The sequence below is a fragment of the Pimephales promelas genome, chromosome 13 (assembly GCF_988280905.1).
Source record: "Pimephales promelas chromosome 13, fPimPro1.hap1.1, whole genome shotgun sequence".
Taxonomy (NCBI): Eukaryota; Metazoa; Chordata; class Actinopteri; order Cypriniformes; family Leuciscidae; genus Pimephales; species Pimephales promelas.
The window spans coordinates 34,194,242-34,213,218 of NC_142781.1; the positions used below are offsets into that span (position 1 = coordinate 34,194,242).

The window sequence follows — 18,977 nt, forward strand, 5'->3', positions numbered from 1 at the left end:
TTATCATTTGCATGTGTTTCTAAGTCTTAAATATTCAAGCTGTTTAAAACCATTCAAGCACCAGATGTGAAAAAAACTAAATTCTGTACTCACACACACGCTGTTATCTGTTCCTCTTTAGTGTCTCCTTGCACTTGTCTTGTACAGACACATTCACACAAAATGGTCTCAAAATAACTATATAGTCAAGTATTCTTTAAACACAGTTGGTTATATATGAACATAATCAAAGAAATCAGATGTGCATCAGTATATTGGATCCGTGCGTCAGGTCTTAAAGTGACAGCAGCCTATAAATACCTGCTAATAAAAATTGCTTTAACATACAATTTAATTTATACAGTGAAAACTAAATAACATTTCTATACCTGATAATACTGCTGACTGTTCACTTGTCTATAATAGATCCGTGTTGATCCGATCTGTGACAAAAAAAAAAAAAAAAAAGAAATATTATATGATCCAAACCACGAGTTTGTGATCGGATGCACCCCTAGTACCCGAATCATTAAAACAAGGTCTTGTGTTTAGTAGAAAGAAAACGCTGCACGTAAATATTAAAAGTACTTTTATTGGCACTATGACCTGTTTCTTGGAAAACAAGTTTGCAAAGCAGTGTTTCGCTCATCTGGTTTACAACAGCACAGTTTTGCTACAAAAACATCAATATTGCTAATCAGAGATCAGAATGCATTTGTGCTGCTGAACATGTTCAACAGACCACATATAACACGAGTTGTGTGCGCACGTCCCGACCGAACTCCGTGGGATGAAGCGGCAGCGAATAATTCTGCACGAATGGGCGGACGCTGTTCCCGCTCAACAAATCAACCAGCACGATCATCACAGGACAGAAACCGTTGCGGTGATCCTGCAACTTCAGAGTTTTTTTTGTTTGTATTTTTTTTTTTTTTAAAGAACATGCCGTCCCTCATGTTTAGTTACATGTCCTCAAGTTCGTTACAGTCCTGCCCATGATCTGAATGTCATCGAAGGGGAACAAGGCCAATATCTGCAAAACAAAAAGGAGAAACTGTGACCACACCATCCTATTTCTGATGTAAAGCGCACAGAGAAATGGAATGGATTATAAAAAGTGCGTTGACGATAAATGATGCCCAATAATGTGTTAAGAACATACGTAGGGTCAATTGACTAGATTTCGGTATCCTCACGCCACACATGCATACATATTAAAGGAGTAGTTCACTTTAAAAAAAACATTTGCTGATAATTTCCTCACCCCCATGCCATCCAAGATGTCCACGTCTTTCTTTCTTCGGTTGAAAAGAAATTAAGGTTTTTGATGAAAACATTCCAGGATTTTCTCCATATAATGGACTTCAATGGGGTCCAAACGGTTCAAGGTCCAAACGAGAGTTTCAGTGCAGCTTCAAAGGGCTTTAAACGATTCCAGACGATGAATAAGGGTCTTATCAAGCGAAACGATCGCTCATTTAATAAATAAATAAAAAGTTTACGTTTTTTAAGCTCAAATGCTCGCCTTGCTCTGTTCTGAGATGCGCGTTTGTGACTCTCCTGTTCGAACTCGTTCATCAAAATGAACGAGTCTTTTGGTTGATTCAACGATCGTTTCGCTTGATAAGACCCTTATTCATCGTCTGGTGTCGTTTAAAGCCCTTTAAAGCTGCACTGAAACTCTCATTTGGACCTTGAACCGTTTGGTCCCCATTGAAGTCCATTATATGGAGAAAAATCCTGGAATGTTTTCATCAAAAACCTTAATTTCTTTTCGACTGAAGAAAGAAAGACATGGACATCTTGGATGACATGGGGGTGAGTAAATTATCAGCAAAAGCTTTTATAAAAGTAAACTACTCCTTTAAACTTTATCTCAAGTAAATAGGGCTGGGCACTCCTCCCGAAATTCAGATCACAATTTTATAACAACAACGATCTGTACCATTGAGAATATCCAGACTGAAACAAGCCTATGGACTTGCATAATTTAAAACACAGTATTGCATTAAACAATCCAGAGTTAAACTTTGAAACACTGCATACTGTAGTCTTCAGCGTATGAATTAAATATACATTAAACCTTATTTAAACTACTCGAGTTATTCAGTCAAGAGCAGCGAGGGATTTTGGCGGTATTTAAATTAGGCTTTAAGACCAAATGCATGGATTGAATAAAATGACATTATAGTATTTATTTTATTATATTTTCAGTTCAATTGTATGTGCTTTGGTCATTTGAATTATTTTTTGCTTTAAGTTTGTTTCAGTAATTTTAGTACTTAAACATTTCATTTTTGAGTTGTTTTAAGCATGTTGCTATGAAGTATATTCCCGTTTTCATTTAAATTTGTGTCTAAAATTTAGCCATGTACATTTGTTTTATATTATTCCACTTAACTTATTATTTTATTTCAATTTGCGTTGACGTTTTTTTTTCCGTTTATGCGTTTCATCTAATATTTATTGTATTTCAGCTTTATTTCAGTTCACAAAAAAGATTCTTAATAGTTTCAGTTGAAAAGCTCTTTATCGAGATCATTTGTAGATGAGGATTTGCGTGTGAGTGTGTATATATATATATATATTATATATATATGCATGTATGTATATACAGACATACACATATATACACACATATATATACTGTATACACATATATACATATATACGCACACATATATATATATATGAAGAGTTCAGATGCAAAAGCCTCTAAGTGCCATTTGAAATTTTCTTCTTTAATGATGATTTTTATCAAGCTTGTATATTTAAGGTCAGTAATTTCACTTAAATGGCAATGATAATTACCTATTAATTGTTATTTAAGTGAAATTACTGACCTTAAATATACAAGTTTGATAAAAATCAACATTAAAGAAGAAAATTTCAAATGGCATTTAGAGGCTTTTGCATCTGAACTCTTCATATATATATATATATATATATGTGTGTGTGTGTGTTTACGTATATATTAGTATTCATGTATTTCTTCGAATTATTTGTATATGCGACCAGAAGATGTTTGTAAAATAAGTTTGTGGTGTCTTGTAATCCCATGTGGGATGGGCCAAATGTTTGCAATGACACAGAAATAAAAAACTGAACTTGAACCGCACTGATTCAGGGTCGGTTCAGTCTTTAGCACAGTTAGCTGGACACTAAGATAACATGTATCCACTTACATCGTCGTTGCCGTCTGCTAGATCCAGGGCTGTTTCGTCCTCCATGTTTCGGATCATCTTGTCGGCTCCGGCCTGGCACAGGAGGTTGGCGATGGCGGCGTCCTGTCGACCCACGGCCAGATGCAGAGCGGTGCAGCCGTTGAACATGACGGCGTCGACGTTCGCCCCTCTGTTCAGAAGCAGGGTCACGGCTGGCACATCGTGGAGCTCCACCGCCACATGCAGCGCCGTCTTCCCGCTCGTTCCCTCCTGGACCACACAAGAATGAGGAAACACGTGGATGTTTGATCTGGAGGCTGAAGGAGTTCAGCAAGACAACAGATCCGGTTGAGCCGCTCACCTGAATGTTCAGATCCACACCGTTCTTCATCAACAGCCGCATGAGGCGATGGTGCTTGTGTACGGTGGCCACATGGAGACATGCCAGACCTGCAATAAACCACGATATTTTATGCCTTGCTTAATAGAGTACACATTTATTCATTTAGCTGATGCTTTTATTCACTGCGCCATCACCACCCGAGTACATTTTACATTTATGCATTTGACAGATGCTTTTATGCAAAGCAACTTGCATTACATTCAATGTATATATTTAATTAGTTCATTAGGGGTGTAACGATGCCCTCACGTAACGATTCTGAGCTCACAATATGATATTCCAAGACGTATGCTAAAAGATTACCTCTAAAACAAAAAATTACCGTTGATCAAAATGCTAAATTTGATATTAGCTGGCTTATTGTTTTCTCTCGTGTTTAGATAGGGGAAACCTTTGTCGTTAGTTATTGTCCTAGCTATATTGTTTTTATGTTTCTGTTTTTTTTAGGTGTGACATTAAAGGATTAGTTCACTTTTGAAAAAACTTTTGCTGATAATTTACTCACCCCCATGTCATCCAAGATGTCCATGTCTTTCTTTCTTCAGTCGAAAAGAAATTAAGGTTTTAGATGAAAACATTCCAGGATTTTTCTCCATATAATGGTCTTCAATGGGAACCGGATGGTTCAAGGTCCAAAAGACGGTTAATAACAGTTTCAGATGCAGCTTCAAATGTCTTTAAACGACACCAGACGATGAATAAGGGTCTTATCATGTGAAACGAGCGCTTATTTCAAAACTTATTCCAAAAATGTAACTTTTCTAAGGACAAATGCTAGCCTTGCTCTATTCTCTGAGGCGCGTTTGTAACGTCACGTAATACGTAATTACGTTCAAAAGGTCACGGGCGACGTAGCCGGAAGTGCAGAATCAAAATCGTCCGACATCGTTGTTTTTCCTTTTAATTCCTTTTTTTGTAAACGGCGTTTGAGTTAGTTTGCACGTTCAACCTATGCGTTCAACTTGTAAACACTGACTCTGTACTTTCGGCTACGTCGCCCGTGACCTTTTGAACGTAATTACGTATTACGTGACGTTACAAACGCGCCTCAGAGAATAGAGCAAGGCTAGCATTTGTCCTTAGAAAAGTTACATTTTTGGAATAAGTTTTGAAATAAGCGCTCGTTTCGCATGATAAGACCCTTATTCATCGTCTGGTGTCGTTTAAAGACATTTGAAGCTGCATCTGAAACTGTTATTAACTGTATTTTGGACCTGAACCATCCGGTTCCCATTGAAGACCATTATATGGAGAAAATCCTGGAATGTTTTCATCAAAAACCTTAATTTCTTTTCGACTGAGGAAAGAAAGACATGGACATCTTGGATGACAAGGGGGTGAGTAAATTATCAGCAAAAGCTTTTTCAAAAGTGAACTAATCCTTTAAGATCTGTCCAGGGACAGCAGATGTAAAATAGCCTATTGGCAAATTCTGGCACACTGTACATTTAATCATGTATCATTAGTGTGCATTGTCCCTGTTAAATAAACCTGAAATAAAATAAATAAAAATAAATGACATTGTGTGTGTAAATGAACAGTCTTGGACTTTGTGCTGGAAACCCAAAGCGCAGACAATTCATGTTCTTGAAGCTGAAAATACAGATTTATTTTAGACAAATATTCTTGCACTCTTTCCCTGACTAGATATATTTCAAATAATGTAGCATTTTTTACGGGACATTATCGGGACACAAATATTCCCCCATTGCATTAATATTCATGTATAGTCTAATCAAATACAATGTAGCACTGACACTAAATTTCTCACACAGAATTTATTTCATTTTGAGTGAATTATACGCAATACATATCGTCACTATTAGAGCCAGACCGATATATCGGCCGATATTAGGCATTTTCCAAAATAGCGGTATCGGCAGTTATAATGGCCGATAAATTAATATTTCAAAAATAAAATAAAAACGGACGAAATCATCTCTCCTTGGCCTGTTATATTGAAAATGTATGTTTTACAATTTGCAGTATGACGTTATCTATTGCTATCATCGTAGACTAGCTAACCACAAAGCTAGCTAATGCCACTATCATCAGTGGAAGACCGCTAACGTTAACATTAATGAGCTTGGAAACCACAATGAGCTTTTTCTGCCTAAATAAAGTAATGATTACTGTATTTATAACTAGCATATCTCTAGTTACAGTCCCTGCATTGTAAAATGTAAGTTAGACTTGTGAGGAGTGGACATTTAGACATAGAGAACAAGTATCAAACATATTTTGAGCAGAAAAGTTCACTTTTCTTTTAGGGAACTAATGTAGAAACTGCTCCTCTGACACAGAGAAAACTGAATGATGATGATGACAACGTAATGAAACCCTGACACTGGAAGTCCATTAAAATCTCCAGGGCTTTTTAATGCCAACTTCCTCAGCTGGCACGACTAAAAACGTTTCTGTTCACTAAAAACCCTCATGTTATGATGCTAGGGTGTTCTGGATGCTTTTGAGCATGTTGCATAGTGGCATAAGCGTGTTAAAATCAAGAACAAGTATAAAGACGAACAAATAGGGGATGCAATTCAGAATTGGCCTCCATTCAATTGAATTCATGAATTGGAATTTGAATTGAAGCCACAGGAAGTTGAGTTTCAATTGGAATGACAGGAAGTGGAATTAAATTCATGGCATTTCAAAGAAATTCCACACAGTCCCACGACAGAAAGAATGTGTTGAATCTCACATACATTCAGTGTTAGGAAGGTTACTTTGGAAATGTAATTGCTTAGTTATACAAGTAGTAACCCATTATAGCTGTGGTTTGGATTACTTAGTAACTAATTGAATGACACATTTAATTACCTCAGTAATACAACTAAATACAATTACACTCATTTTGTAATTTAACCCTCTGATGGTCTTCCTTTATGAGTCAGAAGTGACCGGACGCCTAAAAATGAAACTTATTCCATCCCAGTAAAACCAATGCAATTTATTTTTGTTCTATAATATTTATTCTTTTTAATTTAGTATTTTGAGACAATTTGATTGAATTTATTAATATTTATGCAATATTTATGGTCTATTTCTTCCAATGGAAATATATGTATTTTTTTTATATATATATATATTATTTTTAAAATAAAAATTGTAATGCAGTATTTTTGTTTAATATTTTTTGAAGAAAATTAGCACCATCTGGTTACAGTATAGAGAAAAAGCTATAATTGTTTATATATTGTTATATTGTTTCAATATATAATTGAAACAATCTCAAAAACTATTTCTTATTAAAAAAAAATAGTAAAAAAAAAAAAAATGTGAATTTTTGTCAATTTCCCATTCATTTCCTATGGGGGTCATTTTTGACCAAAGACCAAAATCGTGACAAATTTTTTTACGACCACTTAGCATGCTCGGATCATGAACTCAATTTTTTTGTGTTCACATATCTAATGCCAAAAAAGTCACCAAGTATCATAACCTACCGATGAAGCTGTGATTTTTAATAATTCAAAACAGAAAATCAGAAGTGACCGAGGACCATCAGAGGGTTAATAACATCATTTCATTACACGTAACTAGTCACTCTACAACTCTGCATACATTTTGTTCTAATATATATATATATATATATATATATATATATATATATAGCCAAATAGTTTTTTTCCCCATAAAGATTGACTAAAGTAATTCTGGGAAATGGAGTCATGTTCTATCATCTTCCACAAAATAAATCAAACTTAATTATTTGTTCTGTGACTAGAGATCCAAGTATCGAACCAAACTGTGAATTTTGCGAACCGATACACCCCTAATTTTTTTATAAACGGATTAATTAATGGGGGGGGGGGGGGGGGGTCGGATTCCCACTCCTCCCACCAAACAGTCCCTTACCTCTCCAGTTCTGTGTTTCCAGCACGTTGGTGAGTTTGCTGGGGGAGGCGTGGTGGACCAGCTCATTGGCACAATCCAGGAATCCGTGCTCACACGCCACATGGAGAGCGGTGTTTCCCTCCTGGTCCTGGAGCTCCAGCGAGACCCTCTTTTCCAGCAGACCCTTCACTATCTTGGGCTGGTTCAGGTATGTGGCCAGGTGCAACGGCGTCTATGGACGTCAGAATAGAGTCAGCATCCGACAACGCTGTGTTATGTAGGATTGTCATGGCTAATCACTCGTTTGACAACAAAAACAAAGGCAGTTTGATGAGAAAAATACAACTGATGGGTTTGATACTGGACGATAACACCAAAAGTCATTAAAGGCTGACTGAAGTGCCTTGAAACATGCAGTATTATTCAGTGTGTTGATGCAATTTCCAGTGAACCGGGAAGACAGGGCGGGACAGAGCAGCTCCTCCCCTTTTTTAAAATAGCCAATAGCGTTTTGTTTGCATCACAAAACTCATTAAAGCCGCAGTTTCCTCCTAATCTCAAGCCGTTGATACGTTTTCTTAGTCTAGTAGCTAACCACTGTAGGTGACCCTGGAAATGTTGAGTACACCAAAGTTTTATTGCAGAAATGTGAAGTATGGGTCCCCAGCGTACAGAAACTGCCGGATGCTACTTTGCATATGTTGAGCAATTTTCATATTTGCTCATATTGCATTGCAAATATTTGCATTATTTGCTTAATCGTCCATTTTGACCAGATATTTTGCACTCTATGGCCAATTTCTACAATATTTTGAGTGGTTTTAAAGGTTTTAGAGGATGCCGATTTCATTTCTGACATTTTCAGATTTCAAAGAGCTAATTTTATTGCACATTTTGATTTATTTAGGCCAATTTTTATTACTTTCAGGCATAATTTTAGGTTATTTTTATGGTAAACAAAATCTTACATTTCAGAATCATGAGTGCTCTTATGCATTGTTGTTTTCAGGGTGTAGTGAGGCTGAATCCCCTCCTGACACTTTTAAAGATTCAAATTGCTTTTTGGATAAACGATGAATCTTTGTTAGGCTAAATGTTATGCATTTCTGGAGGAAAAAGCAATGCGGGGATTTGACATAACTTGGATAATGCAACTGTACGATACATATTAATGGGGTAGCTTTTTCAGAAACCCAAATGAGATGTGTGGTGGCAAACAATTGTCTAGTACTGAATAAAAGACAAAAATTTAACAATTGTTTTTAACAATTATTTATTTTCTAGCAAGGAAAGATCAACAGTCATACAGTCATTACAACAAGTGCCTGCAGAGTGTGACAACGAAGTGTAATTTACGAATATTAAGGCGATATAAGAAGAATAATATAATAAAAATAATTAAATTATAAAAATAAAAATATTTGCAAGGTGAATTTCGACTTTAAAACTAGACTACGCTACCTTGCTTTACAACATACTTATTACAAATACAACAGCTAGCTGCAACAGTTTATTTCATAAAAAAATAATCAGACCTCAAGAAATGTAAGCTCTTGTGATTTCTGAAATGTGAAATTATTGTGTTTACTAACAATTTTTTAATTAATAAAATCTGAAATTAATAAAAATGTGTCTAAATATATCCAAATTTGTTTTCGAATTACCATTTTTGGGTCTGATAGTGCCAGAAATGAAATCACCATCCTCTAAAACCTTTAAAACGACTCACATATTGTAGAAATTGGCCATAGAGTGCAAAATATCTGGTCAAAATGGACGATTAAGCTAATAATGCTAATTATGCTAATTTGCTCAACATATGCAAAGTAGCATCCGGCAGTTTCTGTATGCTGGGGACTTCACATTTCTGCAATAAAACTTTGGTGTACTCAACATTTCCGGGTTCACACTGGGGCTCAATGGGCTGGCTACTAGACTATCTGGTCTGCGTGACTCGATCACATGATCCGCTCCGTGTATCGTGGTTCTCATGACACTTAACGTGAAACCGGACTTCATGGAAAGCATATTTACACTGAATCGTTCCCGATCCCCTATATAGTGCACTATGTGCCATGTACAAAACAGTAAACGTTTGAAAAAGTGACCGATTTCAGCCGCAGCGTCTATTTATAATGTAGGGGGCGGAGCTTCAGATTCTAGAGAGCAGTTGATTGGACAGAAGATCTGATGAGAAGCTGAAGTGCAGTGATGTCATCAAAATCATTTATCCTTTTTATCTTCTGTCATTGTTTCGGAGCACACTAGCTTATACATTACAGTAAGGCTAACATATTCATACTCACAGACAAAAAAAAAAGTTAGTTTATGCAACTGAATATGTCGGGTTATCATGGGGACCGTCCCCGTGTCTCTCAAATGAATCGATACAAACCGCAGTTTTTCAGAGCTTGATTAGTGTGCCTGACTGTGTGGGTTAGAGCATTAACCCCTTTTGATTTAATGACAATAAGATTAATTTATTCCAAAAATGAGGGAATGCAAAGGATTACTCAATCTGGGACTGTGTCAAAAGGAAACATGTGATTTTAGCTGGCGTTTGCTGATGACGTGGCTTTTGGTAAGAGCAAAGCAGCATCAGTATTACTCACAGCTTAAAGTGCTGACTGTCAGATTTGTGCAGTTTCCTTCAGACTTCACACCCTAATGTGATTAAACATCCTTCTGACCCAAATCTGCCATCCTCTCGTTTCATTAAACTAGCATCAAAGTCAACACATCTGTGTTAGTAACTCATTTTAATTTAATAACGTGACACATTTCGGACATGCCGCAGGGTGTGATTTTTATCGGGTTTCTTTTTAGGCAGAGTGAGTTATTTAAGTTTCAAGAAAGATTAAACAAACTTTCTTTTTCTGAATAACACGCACTGGTGAATCATTGATGACAAGCAGCTGTAAACCATTTATTTCATATTGTAATGTAAAACTAGCCAAACAACTAGAGGATTGTGATCGTAAAAAGTCCAGTGTTCCCACACCTTCAGACCAATGCATTTCCATCATTCATTTCTAATACAGTGTCTATGCGCAAACAGTCGCCTTTTGCCGAACTCGCTCGACTCCCTTTTCCCGTCACATATCAGATCGGGAAAAGAGGAAATAGCCCTCACTTTATAGCCCTTAATCCTGTAATTGTGGACAAATGTGGGCTCAGAGGACTCAGGTGTGATCCTAATTTTTATTTATTATAAATGTTATATCACTGTCTTCGATAAAGTTTTGTCTATCCATTTATGGTGTTTTTTTTTATTTTGGGGGTATTCTTGAATTTATTTACTTCACAAAGTACCATATTTTCTATTTATACCATGGTCTGGGTGAATACTCGATTCTGATTGGCTGCAGGGTGTCCGTTAAAAAGTGATAGAGGACACTTAGTAAAGTAGTTCTGGTGAAACTGCCTGTTTACCATTCGAAATTAATAAATAAATGCGCTGCCTACAACGGCTGTGAGTAACCATAGCAACAGGCAGTCACATGCTCTATCATCTAACGTTAGATATTATAGCCTAATACAACAATGAGCGACTTCGTGCTATTTCTTTTAACATTTATGGAGAATATGGCAACTTTGACGACTGGTATGCTGCTGAAGAAAGAAAAAATGTCAATAAAACGGAGAAAATTACACCGCTGCTGGTAACGACGTAACTTGCGACCATAGTTGGATAACGATGCTTTCGGGAAACGCACCCCTGAATGAGACCCTGCGGGAGTTTTACGCAGCTGTCCAGACAACCAAGGCAGGAGAAGGCTGAACGTTACAGCGTTTCAAGCCTAAGGAGCCTGAGGCAAATGACCCTCTCTTTGATCTGATTAATTTATTGCCCTCTATAACGTTAAGCGCAAATCGCTGGAGCTCAGAGCTAATTGTTTTTTTATTGTTGTTTGATTAATTGTTTTATGTGTAATAATAAAAAAAAAACTATTCCTACCTTTGTGTTTCATGAAAAAAAAAAAAATGCATTTGTGAACCTGAAGGGAGCTAAGCGGACTATAGGCTAAATATCTCCGGTTGCTAAATAAACAGTAGGCAAGGCAAGTTATTATTTGTAAAAACTAGATTTAGCCTAATTAAAATATAAACTAATGTTTAAAAATGTTTTATTTGGCAAGTGACCATGGTATAAGCGGGTTAATGCCCTCCGAGGTGTCCATTGTCAGGTTTTAATGGACTTCGGCTGCGCGTCGGCCGGTTTACGCCTCGCCGTCGTCCATTAAAACCTGACAATGGACACCTCGTCGGGCATTAACCCTTACGTAAATTATGCTTATTTTTATGTTTTATTTGTTTTAATTTTTTTAACTACATTAAAATATCATTCCAATAAGTTCTTAGAGCTAAAACCTAAAGATGAAGTGACTTTGCTGTCACCTGGTGTCTTATTTTGGCTTATTTTAGAACGCTCTAAATTACAGTTTTTCCCATTAATTTCTATGGGTGCCCATTTTTGACCCAAATACAAGTTTTTTTGTTCACCCACTTAACATTGCAGAACTCAAAAGAGTAAAAAAAAATAAAAATAAATGTGTGTGTTCAGGAGGCAAACTTAGGAAAAGTAGCCATGTCTTGTACCGTTCAAATCAAGGGAAGTATTTTTAAAAAATAAATCAAAATTATTTTGCCCACATTTGTCCAGAATACGGTTTTAGGGTTAACAATAAAGTGTTTATTGGTTAGGTGTATGGGGGGCTTTATTGTCCCAATGAGGCGCCATCCATTTAATATTTTGAATAAATAATCATTTACATGTTATTATTGCATACAACAACAATCCAACTACTATTTACACTTATTGCACAGAAAATACTGCTATTTTATATATAATAGAATCCATCGCTGTTTTCTCTTTATGTAAATAGCCACCGCCCTTCTAATATGGATTTCTGATTAAATATTTTAGTCAAAACTAGAAGCATTGGTTATCCCAATGGGATTTTAATAATGTTTATGGTTTTTCCAGGCCATTTTACAAGGTAAGAATTTGAAAACCCCTGTTTCTTTTTACTTCTTTCCACAAATTGTCCAGTAATGTATGAGTTACGAATCTTTCCATGTCGAGTTTGTGAGTAATAACCTGAGGTAATTTTACAAGTAACATCACACCCTGAATGGTTCAAATGGCATCAGAGGGTAATTCACTGATATTTCCAAGTTTTCATGACTGTGAATATTAATCGATTTGTTGACCTCTAGCAAAATACAAACTAAAGTTCATTTTGAACTATAACAATCATAAGCAGGGGGTTTCTCTAGTCCAGAAAGCCCCTCGTCTGTTGTCACTGAATAAACCCCAAATTTCAAAATAACAATTGAAAACGAGGCTGTCAAACGAGTGTAATAAACACCTTTGATACACACTCGGGGAGTTTCCCCTCAAAGGGGAAACAGAAATAAGCAAGCTTATTACAGCATTCAACAGTTTTTCTGTTCCTTCAGGGACAATTCATGAAACACGAGCAGAACGGATTTCTGTGGAAATCACTCGTGAACTTGTTATGCAATCGTGTGTGTGCAGATCTTAAAGTGATACCTGATACAAGTTGTTCTGAATATCCATCAGCTCTGGAGGAAACAGATCTATCAGCTGACGTGCGAAGCATTGCTCTTCGTGGATGATGGCCAAATGGAGGATCCTGGAAATAAAAAACAAGTTGCTGGTTAGAAAAACTGAAGCAGAGCCAACGGTAAAGGGAAGGAACTATCAAGCAAACCGCAGTCTAAAAGCAGCACATTTCACAACGTGTGATGGAAAAAAAAAATAGGTCGAGAGATACTGAGAAATATGTCACGATAAAGTGTCTCGTTGACGGCGGTTGGTTGCGCAACACTGGAACTTTTGCGCATTATTAAACGCATTGGTATCAGAGGTCGCCCGATTAAACCTTTCGGATCTTGCAGTTACAAGAAAGACAGCGCAGCCGATTTAAAACACAGATGAGAGAGGTGAAAACATTTCATCTCTAGCAAAAGGAAGATTACAATTTGTAAGACCACATTGCGCCAAATGTACTTTTTTTTATGCAAAAATACTTAAATATGACTTTTTCATGTATTTAAAACACATGCATCTGAGTCACAAGGAGCCAGTACATTAATACACACTCGTTGTCTTCTTTTCCCATCTTCTGTTTCCTCACAGGTGTGTAATTTCTCATCTACTTTCCCCGCATGCGATAACCTAGTCTTTCCTTTTACAGTAAGCCAGAAGGAAACAGGTAGAAGCAAGTGGTTTCAGCATGTAAATAATGTGAGAACAACCTCGGTGTCATCAATCCCATTGTGGTGAAACGATCATGATTCAAATTGTTTTTCGATGCATGTGAAATGAACAGGTTTAGTTTACCCACAAATGTATTGCACCTCAAGAGAGATTATTACAATGGCTTTCGTACCCATTTAATGGGAATAGTGCTCCAAAAAGGCATTATTATTAGAATCATAAAAAGAGTCTGTAGCGGTTTAGTGGATAATTATTAAAATATGCAACAACAAAAAAAAGGTAAAACTGAGGCAGTACCTTTAAAATGACATATTTATACCTTTCCTTGTTTACCCCTAAAGGTTTCATAGTAGTGCCTTGAGGTATATAATGCTACTCTAAGGCTATGTTTACACGGAAACGATTCTGAACTTTTTATTCTGCGTTTAGACGAGCGTTTTGGGTGGAAAATCCGCGTGCATATGGTGACGCAAAAGTGTGTGAAATTCAATGTAGTATGCACTCCAGGCGGCTAGGTGGCGATGTGAAGCACTGCCACACAACGACACCAAGTCCGCGCGCCTGCGTACAACCTTCACTGTCAAGCAGAATTTAGCGTTTTTACCCTTTACATGGGAACGCGGCGGTGGAGCGTTTTTAAGATTTCCACTCTGGAGGGTGGTTTCACTTTTTTGCGTTTTTAAGCCGCCAAAATGCCGTTGCCGTGTGAACGAAAGGCACATCCGATGAAATATTTTTTATGTTTTCACTCACGAGCGTTCTCGTGTAAACAGGGCCTGAGGTAGAAATATGCTTTAAGGGGAAAAAAAGGTACACTGTAAAAATAATCGTGATTTTAACGGTAAAAGACCGTGATTTTAACGGCTACAATGCAAAACTGTTAATTTGTTAACAGAAATTTTCCGTACTATATACGGTAAATAACTGTGATAGGTCTAACGGTACATTTAATGTAATTTTACTGTAAAATACCGTTAAATTTACAGTTTTTGAAAGTGAAAAAGAACAACTCATTGTATAATTTACAGTGAAAAAACGTAAATTGACATTCCCACAATTCCCTGCGTGACACTTCACATTTGATGTATTTTTGTTGAAATAACTGTTTCTTCATAGTTTTCTTGTTTTTGTACATTAGGATTTTATGTTACATTTAATGTTGTTAAACTAATGCATTTTTTTTCATGTTTTTCAATTTCATGTGTGTTTCCATGATGGTGTTTAATGTTTGTTTGAATAAATGCAGCTTCTGTATATAAATATTAATTCTCTATATGGAAAACTGCTTGTAGTGAGCTTAGATTGATCATGTGACTCATCACTGTTGTGATCATAGTTGATTGTCAGTGTATTACAATGGTACAAAACAGATCTCAATTCTTCAATAGATTGGTAAATTAGCATTATATCAGAAAATGAAATACAGTTTATTACTGTGATTTTAAGTTAAGTCTGTAAAACCAATAACAGCGCTACAGTATTTTTGACGGTAAAGTTCCGGCAACCACAGCTGCCGGTTTTTTTACTGTAAAAATTACAGTTTTATTTTTAACAGTAAATGTATAATATTAATGAGAGTGTATTGTATGATAAAAAAAAAAAAAACACTTCATTTTTTGGGTGAACAACACATTTAAAAGGTTTCTGAGCTGTGTATAATATGGATTAAGATGCTGTGTCTGTAATATAAAACTGACAGGATGGAAGTGAATCCCTAAAGTGGGACTTTAAGAGTGTTTCATGGCCCGTGGCGTTACTTTTAGGTATTTAGAAGCATGTTCTTTACTCTTGATGACACTCAGGGAAAAGTTTTTTTCTTTGCAACAGCAACAAAAGCAGGCCAAAGGTAAACCATGGCAGCCCACTATGATTCAAGATGCATCACAATGCAAGATGTTCTTGAAATAGCATCCTGGTTTGTCACTTTCAAAACTCAAAACCGAGAAAGAAATGAAAGCAGGGTGACATTAACTACGTTGTGTACTTGCCCACTTGTGTGGTGAGTGTTTGCGTACGTTTATGCTCATATATGTTACGGTTGAACCGCGGCCTGGTGTAAAGGTCACTGCTTGCATAAACATGTTTACGTGACATGCGCTCTTAAATATACAGTGCATTAAAAGCACATGAATATGGGTTTAAAACAAATGCTTTGCACTTTCCAAAAGCCACCATCATAGCGTGTTTTCTGGCCCGACGAGGGGAATTCCACTGCATACTTCTGCTTTCTTCTCATGCGCCATAAACAGCAGATCCAGTTTCTAGACGTCTGTTAACTGACTGAAAACTACAAAATTTCATCTGTCACATCATGAGAATGTGTCACTCAGCACACTAAAGCAGGCGTTAAAATGAATCAGCTTTAAAAATGTGTGTTAGTTTCATGTTCACCAACATTTTTACAGTTTCTGACCGTAAAAAACAAGCTTTGATTGCTCTTGTACTGCAAAAGGAATGAAAGGCAATGTTATTCAAACATAATCTTGATTTACCGTTACATGGGCTTTAATAACGAGAGCTCAACAACACGGACTTCAAACTTTCATCCTCAATAAACGTTTTACACTGAGTGCCAGATTAATAATGACTTCCTATTCACTCTCTGTATGATCATAGCATTTGGTAAATGATGAGTGAATGCCTTGCCCTTGAATTAAATCCAGGCCATTAAATGTTTGTAAAGGTTTAAAGAAACATGCTGCACACTTTCTGAACTCTATTCACCTCCATGCCATATCTATCTATCCACCAGCCTTGCACTTTAATCTGAAAATGGAGCAATAATATAAAGATAAACACATAATAAATGAGTTCCAGCCTTGGATACTGATTGGTCAATACTGCAGGATTTAAATTAAGCACAAATAGGTCTATATTCTGTAATCACTTTGAGATTGATTATAAATCACGAGCATTACTGCTTATATAAAATGAGAGCATCTTATAAAAAAGTACACTTTTTTTTAGTTAAAAATCCATTTACCACAATTCTTCCGCTAGAAAAAATAGTCACTGCCATAACAGAACGATGCAATGTAAAAATCGACATTTAGGGGCTGCAGTGATTAGATTTTATAGATTAGATAGATTATAAGCACGACTGAAACCCGATTAGAATCACACGTTTCAAGTGGTTTTCCCAAATACAACTGAAAATGCAACTTTTAATGACTTTAGTCTCAAAATTATTCATGGTAAGCATGACTATTAGAGTCGAGATATTTGCGTATGTCCTGCATGACAGGGAAAGATGCCACATAAATAAAAATCTGCAAGTATACACCTAAAAGTACTACGTAGAATGAGAATCCGTTCAGTAAAAACGATGTTTTATCGGACGTGTATTACTCCGCGGCGCGCGAAGTTGTCAACAACACCCTTTAATCGGGATCTTATTGCCCTAAACCACTTTAATTAAACTCACAAATATTTTTACCCCATATTTACACATTAAAACACGCATTTGAACTTTCAGAAACGTATCAATGAAATGTAAACGTACGTGTCTCCATCGTCTGTAACAGTGGTTAGGAAATTCACTTCCTCTTCAGTGTATTCACAGTCAGTCGTGCGTTCACATTTAGAAATGCTGCATTCCTCGATTAAATCCCCCAAACTGTCCACTGTTAACGACGAAGAAGCGTAAGCAGAGTCCAGTCGCTCTTCTGTGCCGAGTTTATCCTTCTCATCAGAACTGTCCAAACTCCCGTAATCTCTGGAGAGGGATATCGATTCGATACCGGAGTCAATCCGATTGTCCAATTCAAATTTGCGTTCTTTCTCACCGCCGCTTCGCGACATTTCGGAGCTTCGATGCGTATCTTCAATGAAGCAATGAAATGGTGAAACAAAGTAAAATCACCGTGACATTATGACACCAGAGACACTCGCTTTTGTTTCTCATTCCACCTCTGGTAACTCCGCTATCCTCCTCAGATACTCCCTGACTTTCCAATGGCTCTTTCACGTTAAGTTTCAGGTTGAGCTAAACACCAGACAAACTCTGTAAGTTCATGAAAATGCATGTGTCTGTGATGTGATGAAGGAAGCGGTGTTGTAGGCGGAGTCAATGCGGCTTTCAATCCGTCTACAGTGGGAATTCCCCACAGGGAGTGGCAAAAACCCATATCATTATCGATCCAATCCAAACACACATGGAATCTCCTGAAAGCCCTCAAATACAAACCTGTTCTGTATTTTGGGCTGCCAAGAACTTCCTTGAACAACCTGTGACTTGATCTGACAGGCGTTATTAAAGTCCCTGAATTGCAACACATCATGTATGGGTTTCCAAGATTGCATCTCATAATTTTAGAGGAGAGCATTTATGTTACATGCATTGTTTTGTGACTTGTCTGTCTGTTGTAAGTTTTGGTGGACCAGAAATATGTCAAATTAAACAATAGTATGGAACTATAGTCTTTTGTGTTGGTTGGTGTTAGCATGCTTTGCATAGGCCTACTACTAACAACTTGCTCTGGATGTGTAAATTAAGTAAAACAATTCATCACACGTGCACATGAATGCATAGATTTTGTATTTTAAAAATCCACCTATATTCAATTCTATCGTACTTGTTGGGAGATGTTTCGTTAAACAGAACGGACAGTATCATCAATGACCAGCAGGTGGCGCTGTAGTCGGTCTTTAAATTCTGTAAAGGCGTGATTGATGTTTGAATGGGTTCCCCCTATTTGTGTTTGTAAATTGATACTATTTCAATAATAAAAAAAAGTTTGAATGGCTCATTTTTACATTTGAAAAGTCAAATAACTCCACAACAGTTTGTCACAGGTCTTTTCATTCTTCAGATGAACAAGTCATATGACCTATGATGGCAACAATTTGAGTTAATGAGTACAACAGCATATATAAATAATGACTGCATATCCACTGTATTTTAGTTTTGATCATTGTTGTCAAAGACATTGGCTGCATGAGGAAAAGCACAATATTCCTAAAACATCCTTTGTGCCAAACACTGTTGAATTCCCAATGTTTTGCAAATGGAAACCACATGCATAGAGTCAAGGTCACGTACGATTCTCGATTCCTCAGCAGAGACGACTGGGGTAGATAAACAACTCTCTCTCTCTCTCTCTCTCTCTCTCTCCTTCTCTCTCTCAGACTCTCTCTCCCTCTCTCGCCCCCGTTACCTGGATCTGTGCTGCGCATCCGCGTGGATGCATCTCGCGCCTCATTGTCATTCTTTCCGCGTTCATGCGCTTCGCTGCTGCTTCATTTTCCATACGATTTCTGGATCTCGCTGTGGTTCAGATTGGCTTCTTTTATTTCCAACGCACCAGCCTTAAAGCAAATGATGTGGACAGCCAACGATCCCGCA

General features: G+C 36.9%; 1 protein-coding gene across 1 annotated transcript; it reads right to left on the minus strand.

Annotated features, from left to right (window-relative positions):
- Positions 1–551: 551 nt before the first annotated feature.
- nfkbie (nuclear factor of kappa light polypeptide gene enhancer in B-cells inhibitor, epsilon) lies at positions 552–17,674 on the minus strand. Its single transcript, XM_039690205.2, has 6 exons — positions 17,136–17,674; positions 12,944–13,046; positions 7,408–7,618; positions 3,505–3,593; positions 3,165–3,413; positions 552–1,012 (listed from the first exon to the last, which is right to left on the minus strand). Exons 1-6 carry the CDS (start codon positions 17,432–17,434, stop codon positions 938–940), a joined length of 1,026 nt encoding a protein of 341 aa, XP_039546139.2. The 5' UTR covers positions 17,435–17,674; the 3' UTR covers positions 552–937.
- Between the last annotated feature and the right edge of the window lie 1,303 nt (positions 17,675–18,977).